Source organism: Petaurus breviceps, unplaced genomic scaffold (genome assembly GCF_028583685.1).
Source record: "Petaurus breviceps papuanus isolate PSGF00001 unplaced genomic scaffold, PetGlider_PUasm1.0 90845, whole genome shotgun sequence".
Lineage (NCBI taxonomy): Eukaryota > Metazoa > Chordata > Mammalia > Diprotodontia > Petauridae > Petaurus > Petaurus breviceps.
In genome coordinates, this window is record NW_027187359.1 from 21,005,491 (window position 1) to 21,019,103 (window position 13,613).

At 34.7% G+C, this 13,613-nt stretch overlaps 1 protein-coding gene across 2 annotated transcripts in view; it reads right to left on the reverse strand.

Moving 5' to 3' along the window:
- The window catches only part of STRN (striatin), a 168,421-nt gene that overhangs the window by 88,425 nt on the left and 66,383 nt on the right, over positions 1-13,613 (reverse strand). For both annotated transcript variants that reach the window (XM_069072197.1, XM_069072198.1), the window contains exons 4-5: positions 10,535-10,613; positions 787-957 (exon numbers count right to left, since the gene is read on the reverse strand). In XM_069072197.1, coding sequence (XP_068928298.1) covers positions 787-957; positions 10,535-10,613 — 250 coding nt within the window. The remainder of the gene's footprint in view (positions 1-786; positions 958-10,534; positions 10,614-13,613) is intronic.

Here is a 13,613-nt window from a genome sequence, read left to right on the forward strand (position 1 = left end):
GGCACAGACAATATAAGTGTGTGTGTGTGTGTGTGTGTGTGTGTGTGCGTGTGTGTGCGTATAACTTCATTGATTTTGTGCCTTTTCATTTTAATTCTAGATCACCGTATTGATTTTTTCAGTAAAGAACAAAGAAACCTTGGTATATGTCTCATAATAACTTTATATACAATTAAACAGAAATTTGAGGTGCATGCTCCAAAAGGAAAATCATGACAAAATAGTGTATTTTTATGTTAATGTAAAATAGTCATTTTAACCATGGAAAACTTTTACATTGTCTTATAAGAAACAAAAAAGGATTTTTAAAAACCTCCATAACTAGAAATTAATTTTATAATCTGAATTATTTTATAAAATTTCTAAGTTGCAAACAATGAAATGTGATATTTCCATCATTTGGAATGAATTTCAATGTAATAGAATTTAAAATACAATTTTCTATTAAGGTCTCAATAATATGTAGGTTTGTTTCAAGATTTTTGAGTCTATATTTAATATTAAAATTTCAAGCAATGTAAAGGAAACTAAATGGAAACCCAAAATCATCACAGTTTATATTTTATACCAACTGCATTCTTAAAGTGATCAGATAAAAATAATCAATTTCAATCTCCTTCAAACTTAATCAGAAAAGACTGAAATTCAATTCTTCAACAAAAGAGAACTTTGAAATTTTTCCATTACATATTTTAGATACAAAAATTATAAAATCAAACAAAAATATAGTTTTAAAAAGGCAACTATTTTAATATGAACTAAGCATTTTCCAGATAAAACACTTACCCAATCATCACTGTTTCTTTATGAATTTCAGCTTCTGCTCCATTTATAACTGACTCCTGATTTTTCTCATTTTCCCTCTCAGTGACATCACTTGCAAAGCCCAACAAAGCTCGTACCCGTTTTGATTTTACATCTAGTATGGTATCCGTGTAACCAACCTCCTGCAGATACCTGTGTAAAAAGGATTCTTATAATTATTCATACAATCTCAATATTGTAATTTAATTTTTAAATTCATTGCCTGTACTAAGCCCAACACAGTATAGTACTATCCTAACAATACATGCTAATAAACCATCATCCAGCTGCAGATGGGTCTGGTTCTTACAGTACCAGCCTCTAAGGTCACTGAGAAAATCAAAGAACCTAGTAGATAGAATATGTACAATACGCTATTCATTACGTTTATCATAACAAGACTCTGTTCCTTTACATACCTAATAGCTCCATTCACTACTGCACTGAGAATAGGATAGATAGTAGGTCTCTTCTAGATGCTGAAGTAGGATGGTTAGTTATATTAAAACAAGACAAGTTTCTGTGTCAGGAGACCTCGGTTAAAATCCTTGCTTCAATAATAATTTTAGAATAACATGGATACACATGTCATTTAACCTCCTTCATCCTCAATTTCCTCATTTGTAAAAAGGGAATGATATTACTTTTATGAAAATGCTTTATAAACCTTAAGTGCTATAAAAACATAAGCTATTACTATTATTGAATTACTGCCTTGGTTCCTGAGACGAAGCTCTAAACTTCAAAAGTTCTCTACATATTTCCAGTGTAAAAGCATCAACTAAGGTCCCCTAAAAAGCAAGGAACACAAGAACAGTTAGGAGGCCTCAAGAAGTTTCCTAGAACTAATAATATCTAAGTGGACGCATTAAAAAGGATACATTTCATTATCCTAAACTTTGTTACAAGAAGCAGAATATATTAAAAATAAAGAAGTCAAGGAATTCCATTGAAGACGATTATCTGAACAAGAAGCAGGCCACCCCACATACCTTCTAAGGTTATCTAAGATCAAATAATTTATCAACAAATCTATAGAGAAACTATACTAAGTGACTGTCCACTCCAGAAATGCACAAGAGGTCAGCCAGAAGCCCAAGGGCAATGGAAATGGGGACTCACCAGCACAAGTACAGAGTAGACTCCCAGTTCAAACAAAGACTACTAAGGAGATATGTAGCCTGTAAGGCTTGTGGTACAGAGGCAAAAAGAGTTGAGGGTGTTCAAAAGAAAGTCCAAAGGTAGAGATCTTGGACGCTCCATGGAGCAGCTGTGGATAATGACCAGCACAAAGACCAGCAGTGATCAGAACAGGATACCCCAGTCTCAAGAGTTTCAAGGTCTCCAGTTCCCTGTCTTGTCATGCCATAGGAAGTCCTAAAAATCCAACAACACAAAAAACCAAGTGGACCTAACCTTGGAAGTGGAGGTCAGCACAGGAACTCAAGAGACTAATAAGCAAGGCCAACTATCACACCCAAAAACACAGTAAGGTGCAGAGCCTGACCTTGGCATAAAGCTCCAATTCAGAAACTAAGGTTAGGGGAAGGAGTGAAGGAAAGAAAGAAAGGAGTATAATTAACAGTATAAAAAATTTTTGCAACTCTAAATATTTTCCCCAAAGAAAGGGCAAGTAATTCTGCAACAACTGCAAGTAGAGATTTGGAAGAAAAAACAGATACACCTATAAAATTCTGGACCCAGTTCATTGTATATTTGCCATATCATTCCAAGATAAATGTAATGATGGGTCTCTCCATGGGTTTCCATCCAAATATATGACAATCTGGATAAGAAGCATTTTTCTAAGAACTATAGAATTTTAGAGCTAGAAGGAACTTTAGCAGCCATTCAGCCTAATCCATACCAAGAAATATAATTCTCAGTATAAAATGCCCAACAAGATGTCATTTAACCTATGCTTGAAGACACAAAATAAGAAGAAGGTCACTAATTTTTGAGGCAATGCACCATCCACTTAGTTTTTCCTGTGTGGACAAACAAACAAAATGTTTGCATTATTATAGATCTCATTTTGGAGGCTATGAAGTATCTTTAGACAATCATCACAATGAGCATCTGGAAGACTTCACAACAGATAAGAATTCTTCCATTTAGACTCAGCCCTAGACATCCTCCCTAGTAGTGGCAAACATCTTGAGTAAGCACAGATTTCCCTCTTTTATGCCTTGCTGGATATTAATCATCTAATCATTGTTGGACAAATGAATCTTATATAATTTTGATGTACTCATGGGGAGAAATCTCATTGGCCATAAAGATTTTAAAAGGCAATGTTTTGGGTTTTTGTTGTTGTTCTATCAAACACTCAACAAACAACAGGTATAATTGGTACTGATATTCTCTACCTATATCAACCAATAGTATAAATAAAGAAATGGCATGGGGGTGGCCAGGTAGCACAGTGAGTAAGAGCACCGGCCCCAGAGTTGGGATGACCTGGGATCGAATCCAGGCTCAGACACTTAGCACCCACCCAGAAATAACTGGCCGTGTAACCTTGAGCAAGTTACTTAACCCCAAATGCTTATTAAAAAAAAAAAGAAATAGTCTGGTCGAAAATATTGTTCATCAAAACTTTTTTTTGCTTCCTTCTCATATAAATGCCCTCAATGTGTGTATAAATTATTCTTATAAAATTACTTATAGGTGAGAATGTAGGTCTATGCATTAGCTGTTACTAATATTCTTTTGGTAACATTCTTTTAGTTATCAAAATCCAAAATTTTTGCCATGCTTTGGTATCCTCCCCTTTCTAATACTTTAAAAAAGGAATTATTCAACACACTCAAAACTCTTTGTGTGGACTTTCCCTCTTGATACTTGCTCTAGTTCACTTGTTCTTCCCATTTTTGTTTTCTTCTATGCTATTAACACTTCCTTATGCAGTCTATCTATTGAATTTCTTGAAAGCAGGGACTCTTTTTTGTATCCCCAGTGCTTAGCATAGTGCCTGGCACACAGTGGGTACTTAATAAATGTTTACTGATTGATTGATGTTAAGAGTTCACTGTACTTTACGACAAAAAAAGTGTTATAAAGAAAAAGATATATATTTTATCGTTCATCTAGTTGTTGTATTCCTATCAGTTTTTTCTTTAAAAGTCACGGGGATGATTTCACTTCATTGTGGTTTGCATCCATCCAAAAAGTTTTCTTTCAATATTTTAGTTTCATTGTTTATTGCTACTTCATAAAGTGATAATGCTCATCATCTTCCACTATCATTTCTATAATATTTGAAAAATGAGTTTACAAGGGGCAGGGCCAAGATTGCAGAGTAGAAGCAGGAACTTACATGAGCTCCCACACCAACCACCTCCATTACCTGCAAAATATGACTCTAAACAACTTTTAGAGCAACAGAACTCACAAAGTGACAGAGAGAAACAAATCTTCAGCTGAAGGCAGCCCAGCAAGCTGACAGAAAGGGTCTATCACACCGAGCTGGGAGAGCAGTCCCAAAGTGAGCCCGAACCCAGGGCAGCCCCAACCAGTGGCACAAACTGGCCAGAGCAGACTTTAGGAGAAAGAATCACCAGAAGCTGTGGCGGTTTCCAGACTTCTCAACCCATAAACGCCAAAGAGAAAGTAAAAGGTCAGTGGGGAACTCTGTTGGAACTGGGTAACAGGAGAGCACTGTCCAGCCCTACAGTCCAGCCCCTAAACCCAGGGCAAGAGGTGGCTAAGGTGCAGCAGTTGCAGCTGCTGCCCTGTGGCTGCCCCCAGAGCCCCCAGCCTGAAGACTGTAGGGGGACAGTGACCATTCAGAGGGTAATAGCTCTTGCTTTGACCTGCATGGATCTGTGTCACAGTTTTGGGTGGAGGTCCTAGGTTGAGAAACGCCAGTGTGACAGAGCTTGTGGTGGCTGTAAAAAGAGTGACCTCCTCAGACCTCTGACAACATACGTGAAAACCCCAGTCATTAGGGACACAGTTCTCTCCACTCTGGTAGCAGAGCCCTACCAAGGTAAAGAGCTCAAAAGTCAAGTAATTAGCTGTCAAGATGAGCAAGCAGAGGAAGCGCAATCAGACCATGGAATTCTTTTTTAGGGACAAAAAGGATCAAAATATGGAACCAGAAGAAGTCAACAAAATCAAAACTCCTTCATCAACAGCTTCCAAGAAAAATTTGAATTGGTTACAGGCTATGGAGGAGCTCAAGAAGGATTTTGAAAATCAAGTAAGACGAGGGGATGACTGGTTATAGAACTTCTTTATAACCTAATATTTAATGTAAAGGTATTGGTAGATCCTATATTTGATTGCATGCCACCATGGGAGGGGGAAAAGACAGAGGAGAAGGAGTGGGAGAAAATTTGAAACTAAAGGGATTGTAGAACTAAATGTTGTAAACTAAAAGAAAATAAGTAATTTTTTTTTTAAAAAAGAATCTTCATTTTATTTCCAAATACTCTATAGGAAGTTATAAAGAGACTCATGCATAACAATAGGATATAAATTTAGGCAATGATTTGGAACTTCTCCAATTGCAGCATCAGCCTATAAAACAACAGATTCAGAAATTCATTGTAGCTGAGACACAAAAATTCTTGTTACGCTATTGCAAAATGACATCATACAAGGATCTCTAATGACTCTCTTGCTGAAGAAATAAACACTGTACAAGAGAAAGAAAGCAAAGGGGAAAGTAACTAAGGAAAAGATGGGAATTTATGTGTACATATATATATATTTTAAGTTTTCCTTTCATTTATATTTGAGTTCATTTAATAAGTAAATTTTTTTGAAAAAAAGAGAAGTAGAGGAAAAATTGGGAAGAGAAATGAGAATGATGCAAGAAAATTATGAAAAAAGAGTCAACAGCCTGCTAGAGACACAAAAACTACTGAAGAAAATAACACCTTAAAAAATAGACAAATGGCAAAAGGGACCCAAAAAGCCAATGAGGAGAAGAATCCCTTAAAAAGTCGAATTGCCCAGATGGAAAAGGAATTTCAAAAACTCATTGAAGAAAATAATTCCTTCAAAATTAGATTGGAGTAAATGGAAGCTAATGACTTTATGAGAAATCAACATACTATAAGACAGATCCAAATAAAAGAAAAAATAGAAGGCAATGTGAAATATCTCATTGGAAAACCCACTGACCTGGAAAATAGTTCCAGGGCAGATAATTTAAAAATTACTGGACTACCTGAAAGCCATGATCAAAAAAAGAATCCAGAAATCATCCTTCAAGAAATTCTCAGGGAAAACTGCCCTGATGTTTTAGAACCAGCAGGCAAAATGAGGTTGAAAGAATTCACTGATTGCCTCTTGAAAAAGATTCCAAAAAGAAAACTCCTAGGAATATCATAGCTAAATTCCAGAGTGCCCAGGTCAAGGAGAAAATATTACAAGCAGCCAGGAAAAACAATTTGAGTATTGTTGGAAACACAATCAGGATAACACAAGATCTAGCAGCTTCTACATTAAGGGATCAAAGGGCTTGGAATATGATATTCCAGAGGTCAAAGGAGCTAGGATTAAAACCAAGAATCACCTACCAAGCAAAACTGAGTATGATGCTTCAGGGGAAAATATGGTCATTCAATGAAATAGAGGACTTTCAAGTATATTTGATGAAAAAACCAGAGCTGAACAGAAAATCTGACTTTCAAATACAAGAAGAGAAGCATAAGAAGGAAAACAGGAAAAAGAAATCATAAGAAACTTACTAAAGTTGAACAATTTACATCTCTACATGGAAAAACAATAATTGTAACTCATTAGACTTTTCTCAATATCAGAATAGTTGAAGGGCATATATGTGTAAATATGTATATATACATACATATATGTGTATAGGAAGGTATATGTGTGTAAATACACATGTGAGTGTGTATACATGTATATACATGTATACATAGACAAAGCACACAGGATCAGTTGAATAGGAAGGGATAATTTTTTTTTTTCCTTTTTGGAGGAGGGAAGGCAGGGCAATTGGGGTTAAGTAACTTGCCTAAGGTCATATGGCTAGTAAGTCTTAAGTGTCTGAGGCCAGATCTGAACTCAGGTCCTCCTGACTCCAGGGCTGCTGTTCTATTTACTGTGCCACCTGGTGGCTCCAGGAAGGGATGATATCTAAAAAACAAAATTAAGAGGTGAGACAGAAATATAATGATAGAAGGAAAAAGGGAGAGATAGAATAGGGTAAATTATCTTATATAAAAGAGGCAAGAGAAAACTTTTATAATGGAGGGAAAGAACAGGAAGGTGAAAGGGAATGGATCAATCTTATTCTCATTGAATTTGGCTTAAGGAGAGAATAACATACACATTCAACTGGGTATCTTACCCTACAGGAAAGTAGGGGTAAGGGGATAAGAAGGGATATGATAGAAGAGAGGGAAGACTGGGGAAGAGGGTAATTAGAAGCATACATTTTTGAAAAGGGACAGGGTCAAAGCAGAAAATAGAATAAGTGGGGGGGGATAGGATGGAGGGAAATATAATTAGTTTTTCATAATATATCTACTATGGAAACGTTTTGCATAACTACATATGTACGACCTATATTGAACTGCTTATCTTTCCAGTGGGGGTGGGTGAAGAGGGAAGAAGGGAAAGATTCTGGAAATCAAAGTTTTAAAAACAAATGTTAAAAAAAATGCTTTTTACATGCAACTGGGAAATAAAATATAAAGGCACTGGGGTACAGAAATCCATCTTGCCCTATTAGAAAGTTAGAGGGGGAAGGGGTATTCAGTAGGCTTGCTATTTTTGGGTGGGTGTAGAGGAAAGATGGGGAGAAAATTTGAAACTCAAAATCTTATGGAAATGAATGTTAGTAACTAAAAATAGATAAGTAAAAGATTTTTTTAAAAAAAGAATGAGTTTACATCCTAAACTAGTGTTGTTCTTTGTAAGCATCTCTTTTTCATTACGGTGACTGAGTTTTTGCTACAGTTTTCCTCTCTGAGGGTACCTCTCGTCTACTCTGAACGTATCTTGTATATACCTATCAATTTACATGTTGTCTCCCCCACTGGAATGTACTCTCTGTATTCTGGGGCTATTTTTGTCTTTTTTTTGCATCTTGAGCTTAGTGTAATGCCTAGCAAATAGTAAGAGGTTATTCAAAATTTGTTGGTTTATGCATCAGATCAGTTAATTTTCAAGCTTTTTTGTCTTTTATCATGGCAATGGTTTGTCAATGTTCTTATCCATTTCCAGTGTTTAAAATCAAGTTTCTTTAAATAGATCAGCTTTTTTTTATTAAATACAGTCATATATTTTTCTCATTTTTTCTCAAGTTTTATATCAATTGTTCTCTTTGCTCTAACTAGTGATTCTACAATGATTCCCACATAAATTTCCTGTCTATTCAATTAAAACTTATTTTATTTTGTTTTCACCATATATAGTGCCTCTCACATTTTTTCTTTCCTCAAAGAAAACATGAATAATACTGGGAATAAGTTTTTGTGTATTTTCTCTGATTTCTTAACCCTAAACCATATATTCAATATATCTTTTTGATATCTTCCCATATGTCCACCTTTATATCAAACTCAAAGAACCTAGAATATTTTGATTTAACTTGAAGTAATTTTATCATATCCTTCACAGAATTTCTCTACTTCGTCATCCCCTGAAACAGATGTTAGGACACAAGCTACAATTACTTTTATCATTATCTTCACAAACACATATAAAAAGCTCTCTGATACTAAATAACCAAATGACCATGAATGAAAGAAAATTAAATGTTGCTTTTTGCCTCAGAACATATAACAAAACCAATTCAACCAACTACACTAAGTGAACTATTTATTAAAAAAGAACTTGTAAGTTATCCTTTCATTTAGCTACCACTTCCTTTTCTTTTCTGGCTTCACTTAAGCAACAAATGTCAAGATTCACAAATTCCAGTAGGAATCTCTAGCCCCTGCATGAAGACCTCATATTTAGAGTGTAAAGTGATGTTTATAAATGCTATAAAAACTGTGTAGTCCATAACACTCTTAAAGAGATTATACCTGTTAAGAAAGGGAAAGAAATGAACATGCAATACTGGAGGGGTATTGACATAAATTGACATATTTTTGACAAAAACTGACAGATGATTAAAAGTGGGAGATAAGAGAGATGAAAAAAGAATCAAAGATAATTTGGTTTTGGAAATGTTGGACTTGAGCAGCTAGAAGGAAAGGAAATTAGGAAATGAAGCTCCTATACGTAGTTTCTGATAGAAATCTAAATCCCAAAAGATATATGGCTAAAGAAACAGATCTGTTCATCCTCTGCATAAACCTGGTAGATGAAGCAATGGGAAAAAATTGTCAAAGAATAATAAAAGCAGATATTCAAAGTTTAAGAAAAGTTACAAAAGACAACAAAACCAGAAGGATGTCTCAGAAACCAAAATGAGAAGAGAGTATCTAAATGGGAATGGTGACCAAAATACCATCTACCATAAATATTTTCTATGTGTAATTCATTTTGATACACAAGTATAAAGTATTTTTCTGAGTGTAATCAACACCCACAAAATCACAGGTCTTTGAATTACTAATATGGTCTGTCTGCTTGTGTTTTGTTTGTAGATACCTGCACCATGGTATTTTTTAAGTCTTATCTTCATGAGTGGATTTCACTCTTTCACTTACCCAGAGATTAACAATTGAAACCTGACAAACCCATAAATTTGTTATATTTAACATGGTAGTTGGGAACAGATTTACATACGGCTACACAACAAATGCTTCTTTGAAATTTCAATGAAATAGTATGTCTAATAAATCACACATCTATAACCCCTAATACATTATTAGCATAACTAAAAAGAAATCATTTAAAGGAAATAGAGAGGATCATTTAAGTCATCTTCACAAATGAAAGGCAGTTATACAATGAATAACAATTACTATTTTTATTAAAATATTTAGTAATTTTAGTTCAAAAGCAATTATATTCAACTACTATTAATCCTTATGTTTGAGGGACATAGCTGAACCAATAATTGACATGTCATTATATTTGAAACCAATGGTGCCACTAGTTCCCCTCCTTGAAAAATATTCCATTATATTTATTCCAATTGTTTTGACTAGAATTTTATCCATACTTCAACGGGGAATGCTTTCTAATTTTTCCAACCATCTATCATAATTATTTTCTAGCTTAAAGTATTTTGCTGAATGGAGTCAATACTATTAACTCCAATCACTAGCATCCTGTTAGACCCTCTTTTTAAATCTGTTTTCTCCATAAAGATTTTCTCAAAATTTGGTTCCTAAGACTTTTAGCCTCTGGTTGAATTTGCTCTCCTGTTTCAAAATTATTCCTTAAATCAAATGATTCTATTTAGATTCAGCTTACCTATAATTTTCCTATTATTCATCCCTACTACATATTGAAAATGCAACTGTAAATTTTTTTAAATATTTTTTTCTGGTACAGTTACTAATTCTGGAAAAGGAATATCAATTTCCAGTAACTACTTAACACCTAATGGAAAATAAATACTACTATAGAAAAAAGTTCAATATAAATTAAACAGAGCATTAATTAACTTAATTTTTTTTAATATGGCAACAAGTTTTAAAATACAAATAACAAATTATTAAATTGTTGATAACTAATACGTACATTATCAAATCCAAATATCAATCCAAATAGCAAATAACAGGGATCTCAATTAATTTTTAAACAGTTTCTTCTCTTTTTCAATTTATAACACTAAAAATAGAATACTTACTGCCTGAGTAGCTGCCTCCCTTGTTTCCACATTAACTGGCTGTTTTGTTGTGGTTGCACCTCTGTTTCATTGCCTTCATCTGGAAGACATTAAATTATAATAAAATTTATGTTTTACATTTAAAAGAACATCTCAATTTACAATTATTAAAAACAATAAAATTTATAAGATTAAGAAAATAAACCAGCAGTGATAAAGATACACTTTAAAAGACACATGTAAAATCTATTATAAGACCTGGTTCCATCACTCAATTCTAATATAAAGTTTATTATTGTGGTTCAACTCTCCTGATAGCACCAGAATTGCAAGAGAGACTTCTTCCCCACCTTAAGCTGGACTGGAGATTTTCTTCCACCAGGATGAACACTTCACCAAAACAAATTACATGAATTATATCAAAAAAGTTTGGCTTGGTCTGACAATTTACTTTCAACAAGATGAAAACCACCAAATTAAAATTCTGGTAGATAAGCGAATTTGGAAAACATTATAAAAAGATGACCAATGTCATATACTTTCAAGCCAAACACATTATGTTTGTAAACTGTCAATTTAAAATCAAAAGCATAAATTTCTTTTTTTTTAGGAGCAGGATTATTTTTTTATTTATTTTAATCAAATGCTTTACTAATTTCTATTTTACATCATTCATTTCCGCAAGATTTTGAGTTACAAATTTTCTCCCTGTTTTTCCCCTACCCACCACACCAAAAGAGATATACCACTTGATATCCCCTCCTCCAATCTGCTCTCTCCCATATCTTCTCCAATACCCCCTTCAACTTTACAGTAGGGCACAGTGGATCTCTATGCCCCAGTGCCTATATGTCTTATTTCCCAGTTACATGTAAAATACTATTAATAATAGTATATATATATATATATATATATATATATATATATATTTAAAACATTTGATTTTAAAACGTTGAATTCCAGATTCATTCCCTTCCTCCCTTGTCACCCAACCTTACTGAGAAGATAAGTAATTCAGTATAGGTTGTACATGTGTAGCTATACATAACATTTCCATAGTGGATATACTGTAAAAGACTGACTATATTTCCCTCCCTCCTATCCCACCTCCCACTTGTTCTATTCTCTACTTTGATCCTGTCCCTTTTCAAAAGTGGGTGCTACCAACTTCCCTCCCCCACAGCCTGTCAAGCCTTCCATCATCTCCCCTCTAATCCCCTTTCCCCCTACTCTCCTATAGGAGGAAATACCCTATTTAGTGTGTATGTCATTCCCTCCCTAAGGCAAATTCAATGAGAATAAGGTTGACCCATTCCCTTTTGCCTTCCTATTCTTCCCCTCCATTGTAACCATTTTCCTTTGCCTACTCTATAAGAAATAGTTTAGCCCATTCTGTTTCTCTCCATCTCCTCTCATTATATTCCTATCTCACCTCGTAATTTCACCTTTTAAGTATCATCCCTTCCTATTAAATTGGTCCTGTGTCCTCTATCTATGTATACCTGTACACATACATACACACATTCACATATGTATTCATATGCCCATATACCCTCCTGTATAGACATATATATGTATGTATATATATATGTATATGTATATACACATTTCTATTCCCTTCAACTATTTTCATACTGAGAAAAGTTTCATAAAGTTTCAAATAGTTCAATTTTGATAAGTTCCTCATGATTTCTTTTGCCTGTTTACCCTCTCATGCTTCTCTTGCTTCTTGTATCTGAATGTCAGATTTTCTATTCAACTCTAGTTTTTTTCATCAAAAATGTTTGAAAGTCCTCTATTCCACTGAATGACCATATTTTCCCTTGAGACATGATCTCAGTTTTGCTGGGTAGGTGATTCTTGGTTTTAATCCCAGCTCCTCTGAACTCTAGAATATCATATTCTAAGCCCTTCAATCCCTCAGTGTAGAAGCTACCAGATCCTGTGTTATCCTGATTGTGTTTCCATAATATTCAAATTGTTTCTTCCTGGCTGCCTGTAATATTTTCTCCTTGATCTGGGAATTCTGGAACCTGGCTATAATATTCCTAGGAATTTTCTTTTTGGGATCTTTTTCAGGAGGTGATGGGTAGATTCTTTAAACCTCTATTTTGCCCTCTGATTCTAAAACATCAGGGCAATTTTTTTTTTTTGCTTTTTGGAGGGCAATTGGGGTTAAGTGACTTGCCCAAGGTCACACGGCTAGAGGGCAATTTTCCTTGATAATTTTTTGAAGGATGATTTCTAGGTTCCTTTTTTGATTATGGCTTTCAGGTAGTCCAACAATTTTTAAATTATCTCTCCTGGACCTATTTTCCAGGTCAGTGGTTTTCCCAATGAGATTATTTCACATTGCCTTCTATTTTTCATTTGTTTGGATCTGTTTAATAGTATCTTGATTTCTCATAAAGTCACTAGCTTCCATTTGCTCCAATCTAATTCTGAAGACATTATTCTCTTCAGTGAATTTTTGAGATTTTTTTCCATCTGGCAAATTTAGCTTTTTAAGGCATTCTTATTGCATCTTTTGGCATTTGAGTTAGTCTATTTTTTAAGGTGTTAATTTCTTCAGTCACCTTGTTGACTATTTCATTATTTTTTTGCATTGTTCTCATTTTTCTTCCCAGTTTTTCCTCCACTTCTCTTATTTAGTTTTCAAAATCCTTCTTAAGGTCCTCTATGGCCTGTAACCAGTTCATATTTTTCTTGGAAGCTTTTGGTGCAGGAGTTCTGACTTCACTGTCTTCCTCCTGTTTCATGCTCTGATCCTTTTTTTCCCCAAAATAGGAGTGTAAAGTTGGGCTGCTCCGCTTGCTTTGCTTCCCTTGTTTGCTCATGTTGCCACTCAGTTACTTGACTTTTGGGCTTTTTGCCACAGTAGGACTCTGCTACCAGAGGGAAGAGCTTTGTTCCATATTGCTGGGGTTTTCTCAGCTGCCAAAGGTATTAGTTGGGTACCCTCTCTGAAGCCTCCACACACTCTGGCAAGCTGGTCACACAGCCCAGGACCTCCACCCTAGACCACAATCCACATCCAAGCTGGTTAAAGCAAGAGCAATTACCCCTCAGACTGGTTGCTTGGTCCCCCTACAATCTGCAG